The sequence below is a fragment of the Chanos chanos genome, chromosome 2 (assembly GCF_902362185.1).
Source record: "Chanos chanos chromosome 2, fChaCha1.1, whole genome shotgun sequence".
Lineage (NCBI taxonomy): Eukaryota > Metazoa > Chordata > Actinopteri > Gonorynchiformes > Chanidae > Chanos > Chanos chanos.
Window position 1 is genome coordinate 56,120,792 of NC_044496.1, and position 27,464 is coordinate 56,148,255.

At 39.7% G+C, this 27,464-nt stretch overlaps 1 protein-coding gene across 1 annotated transcript; it reads left to right on the forward strand.

The window, feature by feature from the left end:
* Positions 1–939: 939 nt before the first annotated feature.
* On the forward strand, positions 940–27,048 carry klhl4 (kelch-like family member 4). The gene is made up of 11 exons (XM_030765791.1): positions 940–1,367; positions 15,811–15,978; positions 16,436–16,572; positions 17,668–17,864; positions 19,731–19,943; positions 20,191–20,377; positions 20,741–20,965; positions 23,010–23,172; positions 23,999–24,211; positions 25,045–25,216; positions 26,811–27,048. Exons 1-11 carry the CDS (start codon positions 940–942, stop codon positions 26,868–26,870), a joined length of 2,163 nt encoding a protein of 720 aa, XP_030621651.1. The 3' UTR covers positions 26,871–27,048.
* The last annotated feature ends 416 nt before the right edge of the window (positions 27,049–27,464 follow it).

Consider the following 27,464-nt stretch of genomic DNA (forward strand, 5'->3'; position numbering starts at 1 on the left):
ATTCATTTAGGAGACAGAAATTGAGCGGTCATACGATGATGGCAGGGGTTTGCCTGTGTGCCTTGACAGATCATTAAAAAAAAAAAAAACAGTGTCTCACTCTTCTTTGAGATTCATTAATGTTTAGTTGTCATGCTCGAGGCTGATATAGTAGCAGAATAATTTTTCTGCATGGTTTCCTGCATTGAGGGACTGAGCCTGTGTCCCCTGGGATCCCACCAGATGAGGGGACGGTACAGCGTGTGTAGGAAGATATGTCTGTGCGCATGCATGTGTGTGTGCGTGTATGTGTGTGTGTGTGTTTGTGTGTGTGAGAGGAGTGCACGCGTGTGCACGCAGAAAAGCAAGAGTGGCAGAGTGTGAGTGAGAGCACAGAGGACCCTGCTGCTTGTGGAGAGGAGATAGTGCTGTTTTTCAGGCTTTTCCTTCCCGCGTTGCATGATTCCCTTCACTAAGCTGACCTCTGCATCCTGTCTTTATGGCACCTTGTCATCTGTGGTAAGACCTGCTCAACATCATCAGCCGGCGGAGGCTGGCTCCGGGCTCGCGAAAGCTCTCCTCGCTTTGGCTCCATTTCTGCCCGTGTGTCTGCGTGTGCAGCGAGTCGAGGGAGGACAGAGGAGAGAAACAGAGAGCGGGAGGGAGAGTGTGTAATGCATGTGCATTAGCTGAGAGCACCAGGAGCAGCTGAGAGACAGAGTTAGAGGGAGGAAAAAAAAACCAAAAACCAAAAAAAAAAACCATAAGCTCAGCAACGGATCAAAAAAAAAAAAAACAACCCCAGAAAAACTGCAGTGACTGTTTTCTCTTACCGTGCACAGAGAGCAGGGACAGACAAAGACAAAAGAAGGGAACTCAGTGAAGCTGAGACGCGGGCTCTCTGCTTCAATAGCGTGAGGATTCCATGTGCCAGTGGCAACCGCTCTGAGGTACGCTAGCATGTCTGTGTCGGGAAAGAAGGAGTTTGACGTGAAGCAGATCCTCAGGCTTCGCTGGCGCTGGTTCAGTCATTCCACGCAGAGTTCGGCTGGAAACGGGGGCTTCATCCAGCAAGAGGGCTTTGATCACCGAGGAACGCCGGTCCAGAGCCGACTGAAGAGTCACTCCCGGGACAGAGGAGGGGGACTCCGAAAGAGCAGCAGCCCGGTTCACAGCATTCTGGCGCCCACGGCGGAACCTACGCCTGTCTATGTCAGGCCGGGCAATCAATCATGGCATCAGCAAAACATCATCCACCACCTCCACTCCAACGAGGTGTCTCCTAAAAGCGGATCGCCCGCCAGTGCCAGGAAAGAGGAAGCGGTGAGCAGTGAGGAGGCTGTGAAGAGCCACCCGGAGGAGTCCTCCGAGGAGGAATCCAGAGACAGGTAAAAAGCTCGTCAGCATGAATAGAACCTGAGAGACAGATGTGTGAAGATGTGTCTGCAGCTGTCAGCGAAACGGCATACGTGTATATATATTTAGAGAGGAAATGGGATAATAATTTACGCCCCGGGAGCAGAAACTGGGTCTTAATTTTTTTTTTTTTCTAATAAAGCTATTTTCTTATTTGCACAGTGAGAGACTGTTGAAGACAAGACTAAGCTGGAAACGTTAAATGACAGAACTAATATTCCGACTAAGGTGGATTTAGAGAAAGCCTCAGAAAGTGTCAGGCTTGAGTGGTTTAACGAGAATTACGGATAGACCGGAGCATTAAAGGAACGCTTTATTCAAACCGATTATGTCAGTCAAACGTGTTCAATGTTGGAAAAGGGGGAATCGCTTTATATATTCGCTCGCTGTTAGTTTACTGCTCATTCACTGCTGTGTCCCAGTGAAAATCAGTGGCTTATTGCTTTCAAATCCTCCCCACCATTGCAGCTGCCGACTACAGCACACCTGGGGATAGTTCATTCACATGGTACACGGGGTGTAGAAACACTGCTCCATAAGATATCTGAGCATAAATTATTCATTGCACAGACGTCTCAATGGCAAAACACTGGGAAGGCTATGCTTGTGCTGTAGGAAGCAGAGATTAAATTGTATGTCATTGCTTTGTTTGTGGGGCAACATTTTGCTACAGTTTTTTTTTTTTTTTTGCTTTGACAAGTCTGCATTTTCTTGACCTACAGCAAGAATCTCTCAGCTCATTTTAATGCATTCATCCACAGAGTTACAGATGTTACAAGAAAAATGCCATTACATCAGAGAGCACTTGCGCAGGCGCCGTAAAATTGGGAAGGGCAAAACCATGAATTATCTATAGTAGGAATGCTATTTATGTATCACTTCAGTTTCAGGAAAAAAAGAGGAGCATTTAATTTTCTTGGCAGGATCGATTGAAATTTATGAGATTATAAAGTCCCATCTCCGCAGCTGTTTTATATTCATGTTTTGAGTGGAGTGTCTGCCAGGGAAGAAAAAAAAAAAAGCCTGGAGTGTTTTTAGAGTGTTTCTGTCTGGCGTAGTGTCATTTCACCCTGTGGCAGGAAGCAAACACATGTTCTCAGGGAGGGAAGCACTATCAGCGTCCTGGTCGAAAGAAAGTGATGTCACCAGAGAATTCAAAGCAAACAAGTAAAGACTGATCCTCAGTGTCAGTGGAATTTGGTGGCTGTGGTACCTTAACGAAGAGGTCATGAATCAAGAACAAAATCTATCTATCTATCTATCTATCTATCTATCTATCTATCTATCTATCTATCTATCTATCTATCTATCTATCTATCGGTCTATCTATTTATCTATCTATCTATCTATCTATCTATCTATCTATCTATCTATCTATCTATCTATCTGTTTTTTGGATATATTATACCAAATATATTTCAATAAAGTCTGCAGAGCAAACCACTTTGGGTCAGATGTTAGACAGCCGAATTCTTCAGGTTTGAAGGTAACAGTTAAATGAATTTGAGATGGATGTGGTTACTTACTGGACAGATCATATGAAAGCCACCTCTCTGTTATATTTCTGTTATTGCTGTTGGCAAATGGCCATGTGCACTTAAGCACTTTGTTTTCAGGGCATGTGTGTTCTCATTATTCTTTGTACCTTCTTTTTTTTTTTTTTTCTTGCACTGCTTTGTTCGAGACATAAATTATTCTGTTCTGTGTTGAAGTTACTTCTGCTAGCAGCAGAAGCATAGGCATTTCTGCCTCACAGTTGTCGACAAACAAATAAACATAAACATAAAAATCAATAAATAAGTTGATAATAAGAAGAAAGATAATAGATACTGAGATTGTATCGTTTGGCAGCGATGTTTGCAAGAAAACCGCAAGAAAATCACAAAACATAATGTAATGTACAACTAGGTTTAATTTTGGCTCCAAAATGACCTTAGCGAACATTTCACCAGGCACAGGTGGAAAGTTAAGCTAAAACATACCCAGTGCTTGGTCTGTCTGTCTGTCACCATGGTATCTGGGTCATATTCTCCAAGGTTAAATTCCATTCATTACTCTGCTGTTCTGCGGGCCTTGTAACATTTGGCTGAGTGTTGTAATTCTCTACCATTTACTCACGTGGCATTGTCACTACTGTAGTGACCCTTTAAGAGCAGATGTTAATTATCTCAGTGGTCTAAAAGGTTTGGTTGTGTTAAAAGCCACGTGTCTTGATTGATATTGCCTTGGGAACCCCAGTATAGAAAGCCCTTGTCTCGATTATAAATTCCCTTTACAACATTAGCCATCGACAGCATTGCTGTTTGAGAGGATATAAACACGCACTGTTTAGACACAAATCTTTGGGAAATTTTAATACTGGCATTATACACAAGAACAGTTCTCCTCCTCCCTTTCACCAGAGTTCTGTTTATTTTTGTGAGTGTGTGTGTGTGTAATTCACATTTGAGGTTTGTAACATTTTTATCATTTCATGAATATTCAGTTAACATATTTGGAAGTCAAAACGAACCCCCCCCCCCCCCCCCCCCCCCAAAGATTAGCCTATTAAAACGTACATTTAATCATTATCAGAGGCTCAGTACCTCTGAGTATTCAAGAGATTCAAAATTTATGTTTGTTGGTTTAGGTTGCAGATTGTTGTAGTGTCAGAAACAGTGTATAGACTGTGTTGCTGGCAAAGCGTGATTGAAATCATCCTCAAACGTGTCTCTAGACTGTAAATTCACTTATGCACCTCTGTTCAGCAAGTGTGATGTATTTATTAAAACATGAGCAGCAGGTCCCTCCCTGCATGGTTATATCAACAGGGTGAGAATAACAATTCTCTCAGGCTTCAACTGAAATAGACTGCTGGTGAATGGCAGTGCATCTCAGCAAGATTGACTGCAGTCTAGGAGCTCAGTTTCTCCATCTTAAGTGAAAAATAAATGCCATTACGTTGGGCGCATCCATTCCAAGGGGTTATTTTTATGAATAATTCTTTGCAAATGATAATGTCACAGTGAATGTACTTTAGTATGGTACCTTTTTTTTTTGCTGAGGTATTTAAAAACGTTTACACAGCACTTGCTCTTTAATCAAATAAATGATTTAAAAAATTTTGTGCACAGGATGTTTCAACTTTGACTCCGTTTCCCTAAAATCATTACCGCCTCATTGTTTTCTGGAATCATAAGTATAATATATTCAAAAGATTCTTCATGTTAAAAAGGACATGCATAAAACATTAATTAACTGAGTGAAGCAGCACTATTTTAATAGAGAGTTTAGTGTATGTAAGTCTTTATAATTCAATGTTCACCACAGAATACAGCTAAATGGAGGATGAAATGTGTATTTACACCATCAGGGTTATCAAAGAGCAGCATACTTTGATAGCGTTCACCGAAAGGTTTGCTTCTTTTATCCAAAGCGAAGTCACGAGTTCGTTGCTGGAGAGCTGCCAACACGAGGTGTGAACAGTATTCACCTGCTCTAGCACGTAAACAGGGTCTGATTCCCCCCACAGTGCAGACTTTCTCCCAGATCTCGCGAAGCAGCTGAAGCCACCTCTACCGCGAAATGAATAAAATATTTTAGGAAAGAAATTAATCTTGATACCGCCTAGTAACACCATCACCATGGCAATGCATAAAACTGCTGAGTTCTATGTTTAGAATGTCTTGGTCGATCTTTTACAATATCACTGCCAGAGTTCAGACCTAGCCTCATGAATAATTCATTTGTGGGAGGGGGATTAAATATACAAGATGTAAATGAGAATGTACTATATGCTAATTCTGATGAAGAATCTAAAGAGTTGCTTCTTAGTTTGGGACAAAATTAAAAAAAAAAGAAGAAAAAAAATCAACCTCTGAACATGATTTGTAAAATGATGTGGACAGTGTTGATGACTGACTCAGAGGCTGTGAATAAACAGATAAATTGAAAATATGTCTGTTATACTGGCCTCAGTCCAGGCAGGATGCCTTTGAAATCTCAAATACTACACCTCGGTATCACATCGGCAAATTGTGTTTGCGTCACATAAAAATGTGGTTGACTTCACACTCACCGAGGTGTGTTCCATTGCTCTTTTATCATCCAATATGCTGCGATTGTGTGCTTTTAATTACTAATCTTGTCGTCTTGTCATTTCTCTCTTTTTGATTAATTCATAATCATCCTGAAATACAGCGCCCTCTTGATTCATGAAGCTTGCATAAAACTATAGCCTTCCACCACTAGGGAGAGGTTTACGGTGGCACAATTACCTTTTTAGTTATTTTAAATGGCTCTATTTGGATGCAGTTCAGGGCACTAGCCTGGCATGTATCTGCAGATACATGGCCCTTCACTGGAGCAGATGTGGTTTTGACAGAGAGATTCACACCAATTTGCTCTGCCAGCTGGGTTTTTCCCATTAAGTTTCACATCATAAATTGGTAAGGCATAATTTGTCACTAGACAGGAGACAGGAGAAATATTCCTTGGTATCTGCACTGACAAGCTGATGCAGCTCTTTGTTCTCTGGCAACAGAAAAAAAAAAATCTCCCTTTTTCCATGTTTCCTCATTTATGATCTCTGAACTGAAAAATCTTGTACAAGCCAGTCGGTCTCTCTGAAACCAACCTTTCGAAAGGGATGCTTTGCCGTCTTCTTTCACCCTCATTCTGAGGATGAAGTACGAAATCCAGTGAAATATTCAGATCAGCTGTCTTTGAAGAGCTAGGCCGCTGTCAGGTTGATGTTTGCTTGCCTGCAGGCAGGCTGGGGCTCAGGGCAGTGTCTCTGATGTGTGTGTGTGTGTGTGTTATCATTTGCATTGCTGGACTGTCAGCCTGACAGCAGGTCGTCTTGCTACTGTGTCACTTGGGCCACAGAACCTACAACACACGGCACTGGGCCAACAAAACAATCTATTCCGAGTCTGCTTATGACATATCAGCACAACCAAAAATCCTATCAGCACAGGTCAGATAAAGCGACATGACATCATCTTCAGTGTTTCCCGGGAAAAAGTCGCTCTTCAAACATATCTTCGTTCTTCAAAAAGAGAAAAAAAGAAAGAATGAAATAAAATGATAAAAAGAGAAGAGAGCCAATGGACGAGACAGTCAGCTTTTTTTTTTTTTCTTTCTTTTTTTCCCCCCATAATGACATTTTCCCATTCCAAGGGCAGGGCTCTTTCAGTCATACTTAATGAATTTTAATATTTTAGAGCGAATTTGTGCAATACAGAAAGGCATTATAATTATTACATTAATAAGACTCTTAATTGCACGGGTGTCTACAATAAGGCCATTCATATTCTGTGGATTAAAAGTGATGTGTGGAAATTTAAACAAAAGAGTGAGTGTGAGTGGATGAAATGAAGAGGCTCAGAGGCTGTCATAAAAACAGATTTTCAGGGCAGTGCAAAGAGAGGTTCAGTTTCGATTTCACTTTAATGAGAGAAGTCATTGGCATTTGTGTGGACAACAAAATGTGCTAAAGAGATGAGTACGATTCGGGCCCAGCGTGAGCGTTTGATTTCTCTGTATCTTTTCATTCGCCCTGTCATCATGAATAATGTCTGTATTCCTAACGGCTCTCACGACATTCTGTGTTTGTCTGATGAAGTCTGGCCTACTGTGCCCCCCTGATTCGCACCCTGTTTGCCTCCGGAGAAAAAGAGAGAAGGACAAATTTGAGAAGCTCATTCACTGTTAGTTGACCAGTCTCAAACCCTGATACCCTGGCCTGTTTTGATATATGATAGAGAGAGGAATTTCGGCCCTGACCTCCTTAATAAGGGAACAGTGGCGGTTTGAGTCAGCAGCCATCATTTTGAATGATATCTCAATTCCCTCTCTATAGCCTCGGAAAATAATGACACCAGGGGCAGACTGGGCTCGTGCAGTATGTCAGATACTTTCTCATGGCTTCATTTCTCCATAAACTGTTCGACTCCCTGACTGTCAGATGAAATCTCGTGGAAGAGACAATTTTGGTTCACATCCGTGTATGTGGTTATTGAGTTACCAGAGCTGGAGTAATGGTATGTAACAGTGTTTTGCATAATGCTACACGCCATAAAATAAAAAAAAAAACAGCTATGCTGATGTAGATACGTGTATTGTTAATGGAACTGAATAACCATTACGAGAAACCATGGTACACTGCAGATCCCGACAGAATTCAAAGAATGCTCCTGCACTTTTTTGCAAGTGGATGCAGGATGCATTGCACTGGATTTGCATTGTCATGCACCTGCTTTGCTGCTGAATTTACTTGAAATTATTTCTAAATTTAGCATTCCACAAGAGTAGAATTAATTTTTTATGAGGTGCACGCTTTGTGTTTTTCAGTTAAGTCTTTAAACTTTGTTTATGTCTGACATTTTCTAATCCTGGCCCAGACGCTGCTACATTCAACTACATGGAGAATCAACTGCATTATTGTCAGTGCCAATGCACCAGAGCTGCCCTTTATACTGAAAAAACATGTATTGTTTATTGGCTCTCATATTGGTTTAACAGATATTTAGCAGCACTGTACAAGACAGACACAACTAATTGGTGTCTTCTCTGGAAGACAATAGGTGTACGGCACCCCAGGGTCTTCACAATAATAAGGAGTGATGTGAGAAAAAGATGTCGAAAAGTTTGCATTTCATTCGTGTGCTTGGCATATTTATTGAGGTTTATCAGATTTTCAGGTAAATGTACAACCCTGTTTGTAGACCGCATAAAATGGGAAAGCAAATTAAATTGTTAATGATTAATTGAATCATGGGTGATTCATTAAATTATGGGAAAACAAACTAACAAACGAAAAAAACACAGATGAGTGCTTTTTAGGTTTTTGAATTTTTTACTGTCATTTTTTTTTTTTTATTTCTGACTTCACGTCAAATATTCTTGAGGGAAAATAGTGTCTGCTTGAAAACAAACCAATTACCATAATTATTGATGAGTCAGACATTACTGTCAGTTGTTTTGATTGTAGCCTAGCAATAAATCATCACAACCCTATGCTGATTTGCACATTCAATCAAACTGTAATATATGTGTCTCCACATATCCATTAACTTCACAGGAACTGGTAGACGTCTGTAATTGGTCACAGCAGGGAATGTGTTATTGAATAAATACAGACACAGTCATGGGCTAAAACAACTGGCTTACTCAAGGCCAGAGAAACAATAAAAGCAAGACAGTTTGATGTTACCTCATTATGTTATTCTATCCAATACTGACAGAATGAAAAAAAGAACATTAGACAGTTACTGTTATATTTACGAATGAGAATGGAATTAGATTTGCCCAAAGCATTTTCCTTATTGTTTATTCCAGACACCTGAAGTGTATAGAAAATACAAGGCAGGACTATTGTACAGATATATGAGTATGCTAACAGTCAATAAAAGCGGTCAATTTCAGGTGGGAATATATACTATATGTGAAGCCACCTGATCAGAATGAATGAGATAATGAGGAAAATAATGGACCAGATGCTTTTGTTTGTCATTATTTTACTAGCTGGTCATCATTCAGCCTTCACCTGGGTGATAATCCATTTGGTCGGTCCCTTTTATAATCCACTCAATGACCACGTTTTGTTGAGATAAGTGACCACTTACTAAACAAAAGGAGATCAGACATCTGCACCCCCTCCCCTTTAGGCCTATTAGCAGACTGTTTTGGCATCGGGTCTCTGTTTCTTACGCCTGGACTGTAGGAGTTAAAATATAAAAGAAGTGGAATTCAGAATGCTGGAGACTTTTAAAGTTACTCAAACAGCTCTTTTAGAGGTATAGGGCATTACACACTGTTTCATCCCACTGCCAGAAAAGCCCATGTTCTTGGTATGATAATTCTAAAATAAATGAATGAAAACTTGCAAAAAAAATTGCTTGGCAAGTACAATTGTCTTTAGTTCCCCAGAGTTTTATCTCTCTCGGGAAAGAGACAGGCAAAGGCGCCGTTACGACCAATAATTCCACAGTAAAGTTTTGGTCAAGGTTTTAGTCACAGAGGTCCTGCACAATAACTCAGGATGAACACTGCAGATCTGACTAACTGTAATAAGACCTGCATATTCAGTAAAGAGGAATAAGCATTTTATATTTGGCAAAAGCAATTTTAGCCCCACAAACACACAAAATAGATAGCATTTCCATATCAGAAATGCACAGTGCTGTAGGTTTCAGTTTACTGCAGAAAATACCTATATTGTCCTGTGATCTGACCGTATCTGCTCCACCCAATAAAGCTTAATAAAGCATCAGTCCAGTGCTCATCCAGTCAACACATTGTAGTGACGTAGCATTGTTTCTGCACCTCAGTATACCTCCCAGTATTGGCAAATTAAAACTCTAATTTCGTTATCTCTGTTAATTTAAAAAAAAAAATAAAGTCATGATCTGGTCATCTTGTCATAAATTGTGCAGCTAAGAACTAAGTGTTTTATGAAAGATTGGATTCATAAACAAATGGGAATGCTTGCTGAGATAATATGTTGTCTTCATTATTCCAAAGTCGAAATTTTGATGTTTTCTGCCTGACACAGCTGAGCATCAGCTATAGGCAGTGGAATGACAGCTGCTAAGCCTCTGTCGATTTGATAAACAGATCATAGCTGCGGGGTGTCCAGAATCGTTCCGTGAGGGCTAGCGTATGTGTGGGCTTTTGTTGCAACTTCATTGATTCATTAAAGGAATTGATTGACTTGAGAGAACTCTCACCTGGTTTCCCCAGCTGCTAATGAGAATCTGATTGACAGGTTAACCTGAAAAACCCCTGTACACACAAGCTCCACAAAAATGACTTTGAACAGCCTTGAATTAGCTAATAACCATAAATTCTGCTTGGGCTGGAATAAAGACTTTAAAGTATTGCCTTGCTGTATTTACCCAGATATAGTTTGCCCAGTACAAAGGATTCTTCTGCAAGTTATATACCACATGACATTTGGGTGTACTTTGATGCATATGGTTTCAAACAGATTACACCCTGCCATGGCCGTTAAAAAAAAACAAAAAACTGGAACAATAGCCCTTGCAGGAAAGAATGAACATCAACAGTGAAATAATATTTTCAGGCTCTATTTCATTCACCGTTCATCAAAGGATATTGAAGCGAGTGTTTACTTGTGTCTCGTACTGACAGACAAATGATATATGCCTTCAGGAATACAGTGTTCTCCCTTTGAATGTTGATGATGGAGAATTTATCAGTGAAAAAGACAATCCCTTTGATTGCTAGAACGGAGTGATTGTGCTGAAAGTAAACATTTCTTTCGGCACAAACCTCTGAGCTTACATGAATACAGATAAGCTTGAGAAGAGAAGACTCAGCCTTTGCTCTGTCTCTTCTTAAAGGCCATAAGGAAAATGATCTAAATGAAAATGCATATGCGTTTAATGTATTGTAGATAGTCAAAGCCTTAAGATATTCTAGCCAGTGTTCCTGAAAGAAACCAGTGAGAGGTTATGAAGATGGTATGTAATCTTTTTGTGGAACTGGGGGTTCATTCATGCCCTCCCCCACATCCCCCCACACCCACTGGTTTTTAGAATGGCCAATTGATGGGCATATGAGATATGAGTTGATCAGAATGGATTTCTATGGACTCTGAGTTCTTGGATATTACGTGTCATAATGTGTGCTTTCATAATACCATGAATATGTGCTTTTGTGTTTATAATTCAGTCATATTGGACATACCTGAGTCAAAAGGCATTCAAAGCGATCAAGGATGGAGAACAAAAATGAATTCCTTATCCAAAGAAAAAACACATTTAAACCTAGTTCAGTGCTTGTGTTGATTATAATATCCACTGAACAGTGTGTAACTTTGGAAGAAGTTTGCTTCCCACTGGATTTTGAGAAGTAAACGCCTCCATAAGAAATGCTCTTTAAAGTTATACGTAGCTATTATAAAAAAAACAAACAAATAAATAAATAAACAAATGCAGCTGCTTCCGCTTGCAATGTGCTAAGGGAGGTGAAATGTTTGTGGCGAGATTTTGACAGGATTTTTATACTGAAAGCTGCTCCAGTGCTATATACTATAGAAAAAAAAGAGTGTGTTTGAGAAATACAGAGAGCATACTTCTCTGATAGCGGTAAAATCCAGCACACACAGCTGCTGAAGGCTGATCTGGTGAGTGAGTGGAACTTGCCAATAGCTGTTTCTCTAAAGGTCAACACATCCCCCTGTTCAGGAGATGTGGGCAGCACCACACAAATGTATTCTGATACATGAGCCTAGTATTACTTCAAAATATAGTTATTTTGGAAGGCAATGCTATCGGCTTTTTTTCTACCTGTAAATGCCTACCTAACTCTGGAATAATACGGTGAACACCTTAAATGAACATATTTCACAATACTCAACATGTGGAACAATATTTGAAAATCAGACCATTTTATCTGTGTATGTTAAGGAACACTCGTTAATGAACAGGTGGATTCTTATAGAGATTTGGACAGCCACATAGCTGTATCTAAACGTGGCTTTCTTAATGAACTGGAGTAAATATCTGAACCAACAGGAAGAGGTGTTTGCTGCACACCTCTGGGAGTTCAATTAGGTGTAGATTTCTGCTGTGGGAACGTAGCTACAATCTACTTATCCTAGTATACGCTAATTTATAAAACTCTGGATAAATGCCTGGAAGATATTATGAAAATGCAGCAAGTTAGGTTTGGTGTAGTAGTAATGTCATGGGTCTTTGATGTTTTGCTGCTGTTTTCAGTGATCTGTACCGCCAAAAGCATTCAGGCTAGCGTAGAAACCACCCACTGATTATTGATTTGGTTAAATTGAGCAGCATGGTGTACGTCTAGTAAATGTGCTAGAATCACAGTGATATGGAAATTGCAATGTATGTACTAAATCACGTTTCAAGACAACAAAAGGATCGACTCTCGTCTCTTTAGTTTGGCCAGCAAAAGGCAAAGACTCCAACACAAAAAGCCATCTTTTCTTTTCTTTTTTTTGTGGCAAATTAAGATTATAGAAACACTAAAACATAAGAGGATACGTATAATCTCTTCTAATCAGAGTGGATGCAACGTGTTATACTCTCACTGAAGCCTACACACCACGCACAATTTCTCACGCATGTTGAACCCAGACTAGTTCAATAAAATACATTGAATGGAGAAAGCATTTATGATAAGAACAGGATTGTTTATGCAGACACATATTCCAGCAAATTCCCTATAAGGGAAGCATTGGATTTCAACACTCAGCTTGTCAGAGAGAGGGAAACTGGAGAGCTGAATTTCTGATGTCATTCTACTCTTCAAAAAACAAGTCAGGCATAATGCCAGTTGAGTTTTCTAAAATGAAGTAAGATACATTAAAGTTTAATTTTAATTAAAATTTACTTCGAGGACAGAACAATTGAAAGATAGAAAGCTGACAGGGAGTGTTTTTTTTTTGTGGACGAAAGCAAACACAAGAAACTCCTTTCACAGGCCACATCTGATTCGATGAATGAGGGGAATCGTTGGACTTTAAAATATTAATGGGAATTTCCTCTAGAGAAGATATCAAAGCTAGCTTTTGTGGTATGACAGACACAACCTCATATGTATGAGAATTTCTAATGAGGTTCCCTACAGCAAACAGGTCTCTCTCCCTGCATGCTTTGTCTTGCAGAATTCAAACTTATTTCTTGAGTAATTTATATTCGTTGTTGATGTTTGACAAATATTGTTAATGTATGAGCATAAATTTTAAAATTAAGCGTATGAAAGAAAAAATATGAATGTGCGTGTGCTAAGTATGTAATTATTGACAAGTTTTCTGAGATTAAAGACGTGACACGGATATTTAATTCTTAAGATTAGGGTTTTTTTTTTTCATTAAAGACACACATTGTTTTTTATTGTTTTCAAACAAATTTAAGACGGTATGAAAGAACAGTCTGACTTTTAATAGGACGCCTGAACCGTCATAAACAAGCCTATTCCACTGGTAGTGAGTAAACATTTTCACAAAATTTACAGCTCCTGAGAGAGTGATACAAAAGCAATTAGGGCCTCCAATATTGGTAAACATAAAAAAAAAGGTCTTCTGAGATTGCGTTGGAGCTGATACAAAAAAAAAAAAAGTAATGTCTCCAGATTTTTACGGCCCTTCTTCCTCTGCCCTATTTCTTATTCAGCACGCCCCAGGCCACTGCCAAGAAAGAGTTTAACTGGCAGCCCCATAAATTACCCGTCTATTTAACATAAACAACAAAGACTATATCAGGTTTAAGCAGGGATAGCTAACCAAAAACAATCTAAACGTGCTGCGAAATCGAAGACTCCAGACAGTTCTTGTGAAATCTGTCTCCGTTGAATTCAAGCGAATAATTTGAACTGAAATAAATTTAAATGAGAGACTGTTACATTGAGTTCTAAACAGTTGGATGCTTTTTGTATCCTCAGCAGTGATCAACCTTCATGGCATTAATATTCAAGAGCAGCCCCAGAGCATGGAATAAGTCACTGATGGTGCTTGTTTAAATAGCCCCGTACTGAACGGGACTGGGAAAATTAAGTATTCAGTCAGGGTAGTACTGATACGTCTCCTCCTGGATGTGCAAAGTCCCCCTGGTCCATTTTTTTCCCTCCTCTCTGGAAGGAGAGGGCAGACCTGTAACATTAATTATGGTGAAGAGGAGACGTAGCCCTGTGGTCTGCAGAGCAGTTTTCATGCCGACATCTGTGCGGGCGCCTTGTACCTGAGGAATTGGATTTGTCCTTCTTGATCACGGCAGCCGGTGATTAGAAGTCAAGCGCTATTCGTGTGCGTGGTATCAGAGCAACTCCGGGACTCTTTCAAATGTTTGGAAGCCACCCCCCCCCCCCCCCCCCCCCCCCGAGCTTGTAAATATCAATACGATCTTGACAGCTGAGCGTGGAGATAAGATAATGTATTCTGTATCAAATTCACCTTCGTGACCCCACCGAGAGGTAATCCTACCTTCTATTTACTCTGCCATTAAGCCAAGCTTACAAGGTGAAAGATGCCCAGACCGCCACAAATGAAGAGAGATGTTGCTCTGGCGATAATTTAATTTGAACTAGGCTAAGTTTAAACAAAAGATACCTCGGCATGGCAGCGCTATGCGGCTGTGAGTCTGGGACTCAGGTCTGGGAAAGTGCTTTTGTGTGTTGACTCTCCTCGCGGTGGTATTACGGTTCATAAGGCTATTGATTCCACCAGCACTGCTCTCTCTGGGACTTACTCTGTAATTACCACTTAACTACCAAGACATAAAATTAAGATGTTCCTAACTTTTAGTAGGTGATTAATTTTTCTTGAGGTTTTAATGGTTTACCAGGCAAGGACATCTCCCTCAGTTGTTAAAACACAATGAATTGCAGGGCTCTCTGTAACATATTGAAAACAATTACAGAATTTAATTAACTGGCGATAAACACACCATTTATAAGGTATATTATAAATTTTTAAGATCTGTAATGTAACAATGTTTAAAACATACAGATTTACAGATACAATAATTAATGGTTCAAATCATTACAATGAAAGCTACTCTCTCTCTCTCTCTCTCTCTCTCTCTTTTCATGTGTGTGTGTACAATGAACTTTTCTTCTCAATTTAAAGCGCATTTGCAGAAAAAAACAACACAAAACAAAACAAACCTGGAGGGACAAAACCGTGGAGGCTGATTGGGCGGCTCCAGATGCCTTGCTCTACATAACTTGCCCTAGACAGCCAACACTTTTCAGACAGAGTTGGAGTCCAGTTAAATGTCGGCAGAGGATTTTTTTTGCGTGAAGGACACCAAAATAACGGATGTGAATTGTTCTCTCCGCGTCGGAGGGATTATTTGGATGCTAACACAAAAGCGTGTAATCTACCGGCCCGCAGGGAGAAGAGCTCTAAATTAACATTATCACAGTATGGAGGGGTAGCCAGATCCCCGACAAAAATCCATGTCCTTTTCACAGGAAAAAAATAAGTTGCGTAAGATTGTGAGCTGTCCCTTTGGAACACTCTAGCTTTTGATCCTGTTATTTATGGAGTTTAGCTCTAATGGTTTTAATTTGAGCTCTGACAAGTGTGAAGGCAGAAGATAGTAAGAGTCATACATTATTGTCAGAGATGCATTGGACAAACAAGATATTGTGTCTGTAGAGAAAACGTTACCATCAAAACAGTAAAAAAGAAAAAAAAAAAACTCTCAAAGTCATGTATCATCAGTTCATTAAACAATATTACATATTAAATAATCTTATATTAAATCTCTTAAACCTCATAAAATTCTGACAGACAAATGTTTCTAGATCGTCAGAGCCAAATGACTACATACTTCTATGTATTCATTGTGGTTTCTGTCATATGAGTGTAACCTGAATAGGATTTGTGCACTGCTTTGTTATGTACAGAAGCCAAACTCACTGCCTTTGATTTTTCCATAGGTTGACACTGACCACTTACACCAGGATGAGTTCTAATACCTCAGATGAGTTTTTCCAGGCAACAAATCATGCGGAACAGACCTTCCGTAAGATGGAGACCTACCTTCAGCACAAACAGCTGTGTGATGTGCTTTTGATAGCTGGCGATCATAAGATACCTGCGCACAGGTCAGTAGTGACCAATTCAAATTCAACATCTCACCACCAAGGTCAGTCACGAGTTAAAAAAACAAAAAAACAAAAACACGGCTAATGTTTTTCTTCCCTGGTTCTTTCATAGTATCTATGCTTGTTTCATATAGTCCTGACTTCAATAAAATGAAACTCTCTGTAGCCTTGTTTCATTGTATGTCCGAATTGGATATAAAACTAAATCAAAATCTCTCCGGAGCTGCATGCAATAACTTGAAGCCCATGAAGCCCTTGAGCTGTGAAGCCCACTGAGCAGTGATGAACCTTTTCCTTTTCAATTGCTCCACATAAGCCTATGTAAAAGCGGTTCTTTCAAACATGCCTTTTTACCAGTAAGGACAATTCTGAAGAGGTACGTCCAAGCACCTCATACTCATTCAGTTTTTGATGTTGTTGTTGTTGCTGTTTATTGTTGTTGTTGTTGTTTGTTAAGACTCGTCCTAAGTGCCGTCTCGGACTACTTTGCTGCCATGTTCACCAATGATGTGAGGGAGGCGAAACAAGAGGAGATCAAAATGGAAGGAGTTGACCCAGAGGCACTGAGGTCATTAGTCCAGTTTGCATACACTGGTGAGAGAGCTTATGCTTCCCTTATAGCTCCTTTCAAATGTAATCTGGACAGATACACATACACACACACAAACACACACACACACACACATATGTGTGTATGTATGTATGTATGTGTATATATATTGTATATATATACTATATACTATGTATATAATTCTCGAGTTTCTACATTAATGTTGAGTACTCGCTAATCGCTTGATGCTAGATCTCGCACGCACTCAGTTTCCAGTTCGAGCCCTTGGTAAGCAAGAGGAAGGATAGCGACAGTAGAAAAGGGTGAATCGATTGTTTGTTTGCTTTATTGTTGTATTTCACTCTGCACATTTTCTTTCCCAACTTTCGTTGTGATGAAATAAACATGCAACAATTGTGAGCTGTGGACAGATTTCTCAAGGATGGCTCTAACATCGAGTCTGTCATAGGCTAGGCTACTACACTAATGCGGCTAAACAAATTAATGTTGTTAAAACTAGATGCAAGCAAATATGACTCATTTCATTTTTAATTCAGTTAGGCTTACTAATGATGACCAGGTTACACCGAATTTACAAAAAAAAAACCCAGCCGCTATAGAACATTTAGGCTATGTCCACACTAAGCCAGGAAAAAAATTCCTCTTTGTTGACTGAACTTTCTATCTTGGGCCACTGCTACTGTAAAACAATAATGTTAAAATATTGTCGGTATCATCCATACTTCACCATTGCGTAAGATAAGACCAAATGTTACCTCCATATCGTACCATTAATTTTATGCTTTGCTCATTGTACTGAGACCAAACCCATTTTTGGTTATGTAGTCTTTTAATTGATGCATATATACATATATACATATATATATATATGTGTGTGTGTGTGTGTGTGTGTGTGTGTATATATGTATATATACATATATACATACATATATATATATATAAATAAAACAAGGCCACTTCACATGTGCTCTAAATGAAAGTTCAGTTAATTCAAAACAATGCCTTTAGCTCAGGGACTTGATTAAAAGAAAAAAAAAGAGAGAAAGAAAAGAAAAGAAAAGAAAAGAAAAGAAAAGAAAGGAAAATAAATGTTGCCGACGTGTTTTTTTTTTTTACAGGTGTCCTTGAGCTGAAGGAGGAGACGATTGAGAGCCTGCTGGCTGCTGCTTGCCTTCTCCAGCTCTCTCAAGTCATAGAGGTGTGCTGTAACTTTCTGATGAAACAGCTTCATCCGTCCAACTGTCTGGGCATTCGCTCGTTCGCAGATGCGCAAGGCTGCATGGACCTGCTGAATGTGGCCCATAACTACACAATGGTAAGGCTGCATAGCCACGCTCACTATCACCTCTCGGGTGCTGGTGCTATGATTAACCAAAGACAGGCATGAAATCCTATAAGACATTTCAAAACGATGACGTCCTCTCAGTCCCCTGAGGCTGAAATAAGATTTTTATGGTCTAATTCATCCTCCAGTTCCCGATCTACCTATTGACAAGGAAGATAAAAGCCACATAGTCTGGTCTATTTCTATAATCCTAGCATTTGATCGATTTCAGGAGCCCTGCAGACCTATGTGTGAGAAATGTCAGTAAAAAAACAGCTTTGCTCAAATACTGGCAACATATTAACTGGTCTCTTGGGGCACCAGAATCCACAACACGACGTTTTCTAGTGTCTCAGGATGACATGCCTGCCCAAGTGCGGAAACAACTTAGGGAGATGACCGTTATCTCCTAAAGGACATCTGCACAGGCTGTTTACATAGAGCTTTCCAGAAAGGAGAGGTTAATCTAATCACAGAGCAGAAGCAGGACAACTTCCTGTTCAATCACTTCGGTTATGAACATGGGGTGAACAGAGCTTCCTCTCCTTATATCCACTGAGTCCTGTTTGAAAAGTCATATTTTGATAAGCTTGTTTTCCCGTTTCCTACCCCCCGTCTAATGCTGACATCCTTTTTCCTTTGTTAAAAAAAAAAACAACCCCCCCCACCCCCCACCCAAAAAAAAAACCTCGGTGTGCCAATAACCTTAGTAATGCTACTTTGTACCTCATGACAAGAATGGCTCGCAGCATTCAAACAGATAAGAACTGTCTTCGAAGAGTTGCAGCCTGTAAATAACGCAGCTTGTATCTGTACTGGATAGGAACACATTGGCAGTAAGCTGCTGAAACTAGATTCTAAGATATTGTTGCTTTGCAGTATTTTAGAGGGTAAAGCCACAGAGGTACACATCTTTTTTTTAGTTGTTGTTCAATACTCTCTCATCTGTCCTCAAATGTCCTCTCTTTCAGATCTAATGTACAACATCTTGCACCATTAGTCTGTCACAAATCTTTCTGACAAAACCATTACTTAGTGCTCGGTTTTAAACAGTGAAACATATGCTTCAAAGTGACTTTTAAAAAGCATGTTTGCGGTGGGGGAGATTTAATGCATTCGATTAATAAGCAGGGTACTTGGGATGGTAATTTCAACTAATGAATTAGTATCAATGTCAAACATCAGGGCCAGAAATCCATACAGGCGGGTGCCCAGGAAGAAGGAAATCAATGAACGGGAGTCGTTTTATTACGTCTGTCCTCTGAGCTGTAACAGCCTAGCCCTGATAGATCTGAAGATGGTGCCATAATTTGTATCTGATTAACCTTTGGTAATATGTTTGTTTTTCTCATTTGTAGCCCAGTTTACCCAAAGAATTCCACAGTCCAAGTACCAAAGTGATGTCAGTGACTAAGTAAGAAGTAACAGCCAATAAGTAAAGATTGCTGAAAGAGAAAAGCAAACAATCTCATCCATCTTCTTGGAAGTAAAAAAAGGATACAAACAAAGCAACTGTAATAGGGAAAATTCCTTGAAAAAGTCATCATAAATCAAAAGTAGTTTTGAAACCCATCTTTATACTGAGTGGTGCATTGTTCTTATGATCGATACTGTTATAAAATAGAAATTTAAAACACAGTTGAAAGCATTCAAGCTGTAACAATAGACAAGCTGTAAGACATGACTAAAAAAAATAATGTTCTCTGACAATTTTATTCCAGTTAAATGCTTATGTACATCTGGTGTGTCTTTAAGTGAAAGGACAATGAAGAAGTTTTTTTTCTACATTTCTACAAGGGCGCTGCGACATGATGAACATAACGCTATTATTTTTTTTTGTTGTTGTTGTTTTTTCAGGAACACTTTTTAGAAGTCATTCAGAACCAGGAGTTTCTCTTGCTGCCCACCACGGAAATTGTGAAACTGCTGGCCAGCGATGACATCAACGTGCCTGATGAGGAGACTATATTTCAGGCCCTAATGATGTGGGTGCGTTATGACGTACAGCACAGGCAGCAGGACCTGGGAGTGCTGTTGGCCTACATCCGACTCCCTCTCCTGCCACCTCAGGTTAGCCGATAACACGACGTCGGATTCTGGGACTGAACACTTGATGCAACTGAATGCAAGCACCCAGTCATTAATAAGAGTCTCTGCAGTGATAAGATTTTTATCTGTGGATCATTTTTTCAGTGCCTCAGAAATATGTTTGGAAAAGCTGTAACGAGTCATAAGTGCTTCATGATCCATGTGTTTTTATGGTTGTTGTTGTTGTTGTTGTTGTTGTTGTTTAACAATGATGTGGTTCATGTTTCAGCTTCTTGCTGATCTGGAAAACAACAAAATGTTTTCGGAAGACCTGGAATGCCAAAAGCTCCTAATGGAGGCCATGAAATACCATTTGCTGCCGGAGCGTCGGCCCATGTTGCAGAGCCCGAGAACCAAACCTAGGAAGTCCACCGTCGGAGCGCTCTATGCTGTGGGAGGAATGGACGCTTCCAAAGGTATGTTCTGATGCAAGATAGCAGGACTGAGCAGCTGAGTTACCGAAGCCAACGGAAAATAATTCCAAGAATGCAATTTTTTACTCTAACATTTTTCAAAAGGAAGGCACTTATCATCGAGATATCATCGAATGAATCAGTTTTTGCTCGCACAGTACAAGAGCCAGAGCTGAGAACAGATCTTCATTCATGCTGCCATTTGCTGTTGTCTCTTGTTTTTTGTTTTTTTTTTGGTCAGCTTGACTTTTGAACACTACACAATAGCTGTCAAGAGTATTCTCAATACGGCATGCTGCAGCAGCAATAGAAGCATCTGCACTTGACTTTGAAATCCTTTGTGTGTGTATGCGCGCCTCATTTCAGGCTCTACGACAATAGAGAAATATGACCTGCGCACAAACACCTGGATCCAGGTCGGCGTCATGAACGGCCGGCGGCTTCAGTTCGGCGTGGCCGTGATTGACAACAAGCTGTACGTGGTTGGAGGGCGGGACGGTCTGAAGACGTCGAACATGGTGGAATGCTACAACCCAATCAGCAAAGTGTGGATCACCATGCCTCCCATGTCCACCCACAGACACGGTTTGGGTGGGTTTCCTGACCTACTTCCACAGTGGGATTCCGTTTTTTTCCCCTCGATGTCTGGCATGACCATTCATCATGTCGTCTCTCCAGAGACTTCTATTATTTTTTATTTATTTTTGCTATATTTCAAAATCACTGACAAGGCTTTGAGTGAACTTGTTGATGAGAATACCTATCTTATGCATAAAGAGTTATATGAAACGAGGAGATAATTTATTTATTTTGTTTGCTCAGAGAACAGCTTAAATGAAGTGAATTTATAGTAAATGAAGATCGTCATTCTATGTTTATAAAGAGCAGGGCTTTTGACATCTTTCCTTATTTCATGGTTAGATAGGGCTACACAGTTTGCTCTTGTCAAGAGGTTCAATGTGTCTTATAAATCAGTGCAGACTGTTCTCAAATCTTTGCTAGATTGAATAAGATGGATTGGTGCTGAGCTACATTTAAAATAATATTGTCCTTAACCAAAAACAATCTGAATAAGATCAGTTCTAAAGCCTTTTTGTTGCGAAACATAATTAGCAGATGTTTCAGAAAAACAGATCCAAAAGTCAGAGGCTAGGGGCATAAGGGATGGGAAACTGTAAGCGTGTGATCCAGTTCAGAAAACACTGGTGTAGAGGATCTTTGTTCTTTTGTGAATAGGAAACAGAGCTCTTTCCTCTTTCACACAAGCAGTGGGTCCAACAGTAAACATTTTTTCGCTTTTTTTCCTGCTCGTTGAATATTTACGTGTTTTTTTCAAACAACAGCAACGAGTCATTCGAATAGAACTTTAACAATTCTTATAAACTCCCCGAGAGCCCACTGACATTTAGTTGTTTAGATGAATCACTTCCTTTCTCAGGGGGAAAAAAGGAGCAGTTGAATTGAATTTATTTGGACATTTAAGTTTCTCAGTCTAAGAGATATGATACGGACAATATATGGTATAACTGTAATCCAGGAGTTTTTGGAAAGCTTAAAATTACCAGTTGCCACTGTAGTGAGTCTACTGCCAGGGACAATAAACCCTACATCTTTGCCAAAGGCTGAAATGAATGCTGACAGGCAAATGAAACAAGATCAATAATTTACCACACATCTAATTAAGAAATACGATGGTCTTAAAAGCGCTGTGCTTTCGAAGTAACAACTAACAAAGACGTCAATACAGAGCTCAGTGTAGTACAGCTAAACAGGCTCGCAACCTGGATTATATACGCTGACATCAGTCACAAGCTTATTTACAGAAAACAGCACTGGTACTGATTCCAATGGGCTGCACTGGACAGCTGATCAGACGATAACACATACCCATTAAACACGAAAAATATTACCGTTTCAATAACGTGATGTTCAAATCAAAGTGCCGAAAGCTCACATCCTGACCCTCCGTTCTGCCACTGGTTTTCATAAACATAATCAAAGTGATAGGCAGTGCTGGGACAGCAACAACAATAACAGCAACAACAACAACAAAATGGTGGTCACATACATCTCTGACAGTTTCAAACAATGAACAATGAAAAAAGAGGAGTAAGAAGAGTGTTGACTTTATTTACTGCTCCCTCATAAAAAACAGCGCTTGGAGCTAAGCGCAGGGATGTTTGCAGTACATTGCAATTTCAGAGTCATTTGAAATTGTCGGTCAAGGGGACAATTTACACAACAAGAAGTGAAAAGCAAAAGCTTGAGATATAGGCTATAACCAGAAACGCCAGGGACCTTTTATGTGGAGGAAATGGGATATGGTATGAATAACTAATGCACTCTCCAGTGTCTACACTTGTCCTCAAGGTCTTGCTACTGGGAAATCTTTTTTGATTCTCAATGCATTGTTTGAAAGAGAGCTCTTTGATTTTCATTTTAATTCATATTACGGTGCAGCCACTCTCAGGCCCTGACATTTTGCTGCCATTATTAGTACAATGGAATGGGCAAAGGCATTCTCCATGTTCATTATTCTCAACATTTTACACAAAAGACTCAAAGAATCAGAAGCAGACAAAAAAAAAATCACAGCTGTCTGACTATCTGTTCTGCTTTTTTTCGGCCCGTGCAGGGATCGCAGTGCTGGAAGGCCCCATGTATGCTGTAGGGGGCCATGACGGATGGAGCTATTTGAATACAGTGGAAAGGTGGGACCCCCAGGCCAGGCAGTGGAATTATGTGGCTAGCATGTCCACCCCCCGCAGCACAGTGGGAGTCACCGCACTCAACGGGAAGTAAGGGACCTTTATAATTAATGATACCGACACGTATTCTGTGGCATTTCACCACCCTAAACAGCAAATTTGTTATCAGTTACTGTGCCGTTAACGTGAAATGAGGTGTCGGCGATTTGATTCAAACCGAGTACGGATCCAAATGATATTCATTTAAGGGGATCTGACTACGATTAGTGAAAAGCTTATTATGAAAAGCTTATTGAAAAAATGATTGCGCATAACAATTTTGCTCCGCTGCTACGACGGTGGGTAATAATACCATACATTGTTTTGTTATTTAATGAAAAAGAATAATGGAATAAAGTCATCTGAGTAGGATACTGTGTTTGCAGCTGTATCACCAGTATAATACATTTATTTTTAATTTTAACTGTGCCGGTAGTTATATCCAATTTGCGCTGCATATTATTGTGCAAATATTTGTCTTCCCTTGTGGCGTCTATAGAAAAAAATCAGAGACTGAATTAACTGCTTTATCCAATGGCCTGTGTTGCCCTGAAATGCCCTGCCAGGGAAATAATGGGATTGGAGACCTTCAGGTCTCCCGTGTCTTTTACATGTCTTCAACTTGCTGCTGTTTCAGAAACCAGTAGACGACAAGGAGATGGTTTGTTTTATCAAAAAGAAAAACACGGAGATCGAGCTTTATGTTTTACAGAAAGCATTGACTGAAACTCCCTCAGGACATCTCCGTTCTCGGGTCACAAAATTCACTCCGTGTCGCCGGCTTTCATAGATTCATGCCGATGTGAAATACGACCATCAGTGCAAAAAATCTAATCTATAGCTATCTTCATGCCTGTATCTTTCCTTTTTTTCCCAGGTTGTTTGCCGTGGGTGGCCGAGATGGAAGCTCTTGCCTCCGATCGATGGAATGTTTTGATCCCCACACCAACAAGTGGAGCATGTGTGCACCAATGGCAAAGAGGAGAGGAGGAGTAGGCGTGGCCACATACAACGGTTTCCTGTATGCAGTGGGAGGCCATGACGCTCCAGCTTCTAATCACTGTTCACGTCTTTCAGACTGTGTGGAGAGGTAGGCTCACGCTGTTATGAAATCCGTTAATATAAAATAAGCACTGGACACAAGATAATAGCCTTCATTAAGTGTGGTTTGACGGGAAGTAATTAGAAATGTTATTGCTTCAATAGGCATGTCCGCTCCTGTGAAGGAATCATTACTTTATCTCTGCGGAATGTGAATAACAACCTACTACAGTTAGTTGGTGTTGAGCGCCCTCTAGTGATTATGTTTAAAATCAACAATAACAATGAGCTGACTCCACCAATGTGGTATTAACAGAATTGCAGTGGGTTTTCATTAACAAAGGAAAAAAAAAACCAGTAAGGGCCACGCTGGAGGCTAATTATGTGTAATGAAATTTTACAGCACAGAGCTACATGCCTGTTGAAATACAAAAATACATCACAGGCACAGATTTTTTTAAAAAAACAAAACAAACAGAGTGCGCGAACAAAACTCAGCGGTTGGTCAGCAATTATGGTGGTGCTGACCCCTGTGTAAACAATATATTTTACAATATTTATGTGTTTCCCTTAGTGCACCAAGATTCTCTATCTGAACTACTAACACAAGTAAGACAGATAGATAGACAGGCAGACAGACAGACAGACACACACACAGATAGATAGATAGATAGATAGATAGATAGATAGATAGATAGATAGATATAGACAAAGCATCATAAACATAGATTTTTTTTTTCAGATCTCGTTTTGTCATTAGGGGATTAACACTGCTTATGGTGTTTTTTTTTTTTTGTTTTTTTTTTAATCTTTATTCTCCTGACTGGGTGTTTGACTTGTTTGCTACTGTTTGTGATGAACCTTTCTGTATTGTCATTGCAGATACGACCCCAAAACAGACACATGGACCACGGTCTCTTCCCTGAGTGTCCCTCGTGATGCGGTGGGGGTTTGCCTTCTCGGAGACAGGCTCTATGCTGTCGGTGGATATGACGGCCAGTCCTACTTAAACACTGTGGAATCCTATGACGCTCAGAACAATGAATGGACTGAGGTAGTCTTTATGTCATCATTTCAGTCTGTGTTTTTTTTTTTTTCATTTGATGAGAACGCCTCTATCAGTGTAATTTCAAAATGCCAGGTTATTTGAGAGACAACTGAGTGATTCTTTATAGGGACGGATTGTATTTTTGTGGACTGTCGCTTGAACTGCTTTAAAACATCTTTTCTTCATTTCCAATTAACTTTCATCAACTAAAGGTATGCAAAATGGCTAAGCATTTACGCAAACAGGTTCCAAACTTCGGATGAAGAGGCAATAAAATTAAGTCACAAATAAGCCATGATTAAGTTAAAATATTAAACTGGTCAAAATATTTTATAGAGTAGGTGATTTTTAGCAAGCTGAATTATGCAAGAACTGAAATTTATTGGGCTGCAAAACAACATCTGTTTGGCAAGCTAAATTATAAGGAAGAAAGTTAGTCTTACAAAAAAAAAATCTTAAAAATGAAGGTATGGCAAATGGAAAAGTAAGGTGACAAGTTCTAAACAGCTATTTGTGAGAAACCAAAAACACAAGTGACACATTGAACTTTTTCTGTTTAGACAGAAATAAATATTGCGCTCCATGAAGTCTTCTTGAACTTCACGAAGTTATTTTCGTACTTTCAAGATAAGTCCTGTTTATTTATCCAATCTACCTGTTCCTAAAGTCTAAAAATTGTGCCGAGACCAAGTTTCCATTCATCTGAGCACGGAGACATTTCAAATAAATTCAGTTTCGATGAAAAAGTCCCTATCTACTGCTTGTTTTTGTCACACACCCGGTGGCTTATCCGTTGGGATATGTGGGTAAATTTCGCGCAAAAACATTAGGATTTTTTTTTTCGCTGTTCCTCAGGGAAACAAATGACTAATAAATGTAGGTATCAAATTGAATCTGCAAAATTTAGATCCCTTGAAAATACATGAATCAGAGGCATTAATAATAACCCCACAAAAATGATATGCCAGATTTTTTCCTCCTAAATTTATGGCATAAGCACAATTAACACAGCGCTGGGTTTTTGGTTTTGGGAACAGAAGCATCAACCATCTAATGACTTGTTGACCTAAAACAAACAATCATTAATTATTTTGCCAAGCAATTATTAATGAATAGTTGATTAATGATAGTGAGTAATAAATAATTATTAATTATGTCGATTAGGCACTGACCTATCCAATCACGATATAAGACATTTTCATTCTAGGCAAACACATAAAGCAATACAAATATTACATACGCAATTAAAATGCAGCCTTAAGTGTGAGGCAGGTTACTGGCAGTGTGAGAAATATTTAATCCTTTACTCAGAGTGTCAGGGACATGAAAAAGACAGACGTATCCTTCTTTGCAGTCTCCTGCGACAGCGACGCAGGCCACAGGGTTAAGTTCTTATTTGTGTTCTCCTTCCCCACTGCATGCTGTATTTGAGCTTTGCACTCTGTGATAATATGAGCTGCTTCCCGGTGGAGATGACTGCTTGTGGCTCTAGCGCTGAGACGGCTCTTACATGAGTGGGTGCAGAGCAGACGAATGAATTCACCGGGGTCAGACTTGTAGACACTGGTCATTAACCTCTGTCTCTGTCTTTCTCATCAAGGAGGTTCCTCTGAATATTGGGAGAGCTGGTGCCTGTGTGGTGGTTGTGAAATTGCCTTGAGGACTCCACGCTGCATGATGGGGAAAGGAGACGACTGCACTGGACGATAAAGACATCTGAAAATAAGTCTGGGGAATCCTTGGCCCAGTCAAGGACTTTGACATTCGAAACACAGATCCCTGTTGAAAAACAAACAATAAACAAAGCATAACAAAACAAAAAAAACAAAAAAACAAAAGCAAAAGGACAAAAAAAAAAATCAAATTGTTTCTGAACAGAAACATGACTGGTTTCAATAATCCATTTCTTGTTCACTGATAAAGCAACAATGGGAAGCAATGTCAAGTCAACAGAATAAACGTTCAGATTCATGCAATGTATTACAAGCTTAATTATTGCCTTTTTTCCCCCCACACCAGTGTTACAAAGAACTGAGGAAACGGCTTCAAAAACATCTCTAAACATCTCTAAACTTTATCAGAAGTGTCTCACAAAGAGAACTGAAGGATAGCTATGGTGTCTGTTTAACGTTATTTTTCACAGGCCTTTATATTCTGTGGACCTCACAGTTACAGGGGGCCTGGAATGTCTGTCCTCTTTGGCTACTTACAATGAAACGTCTTTTAAACGATATGACTACAGCATATTTATTTA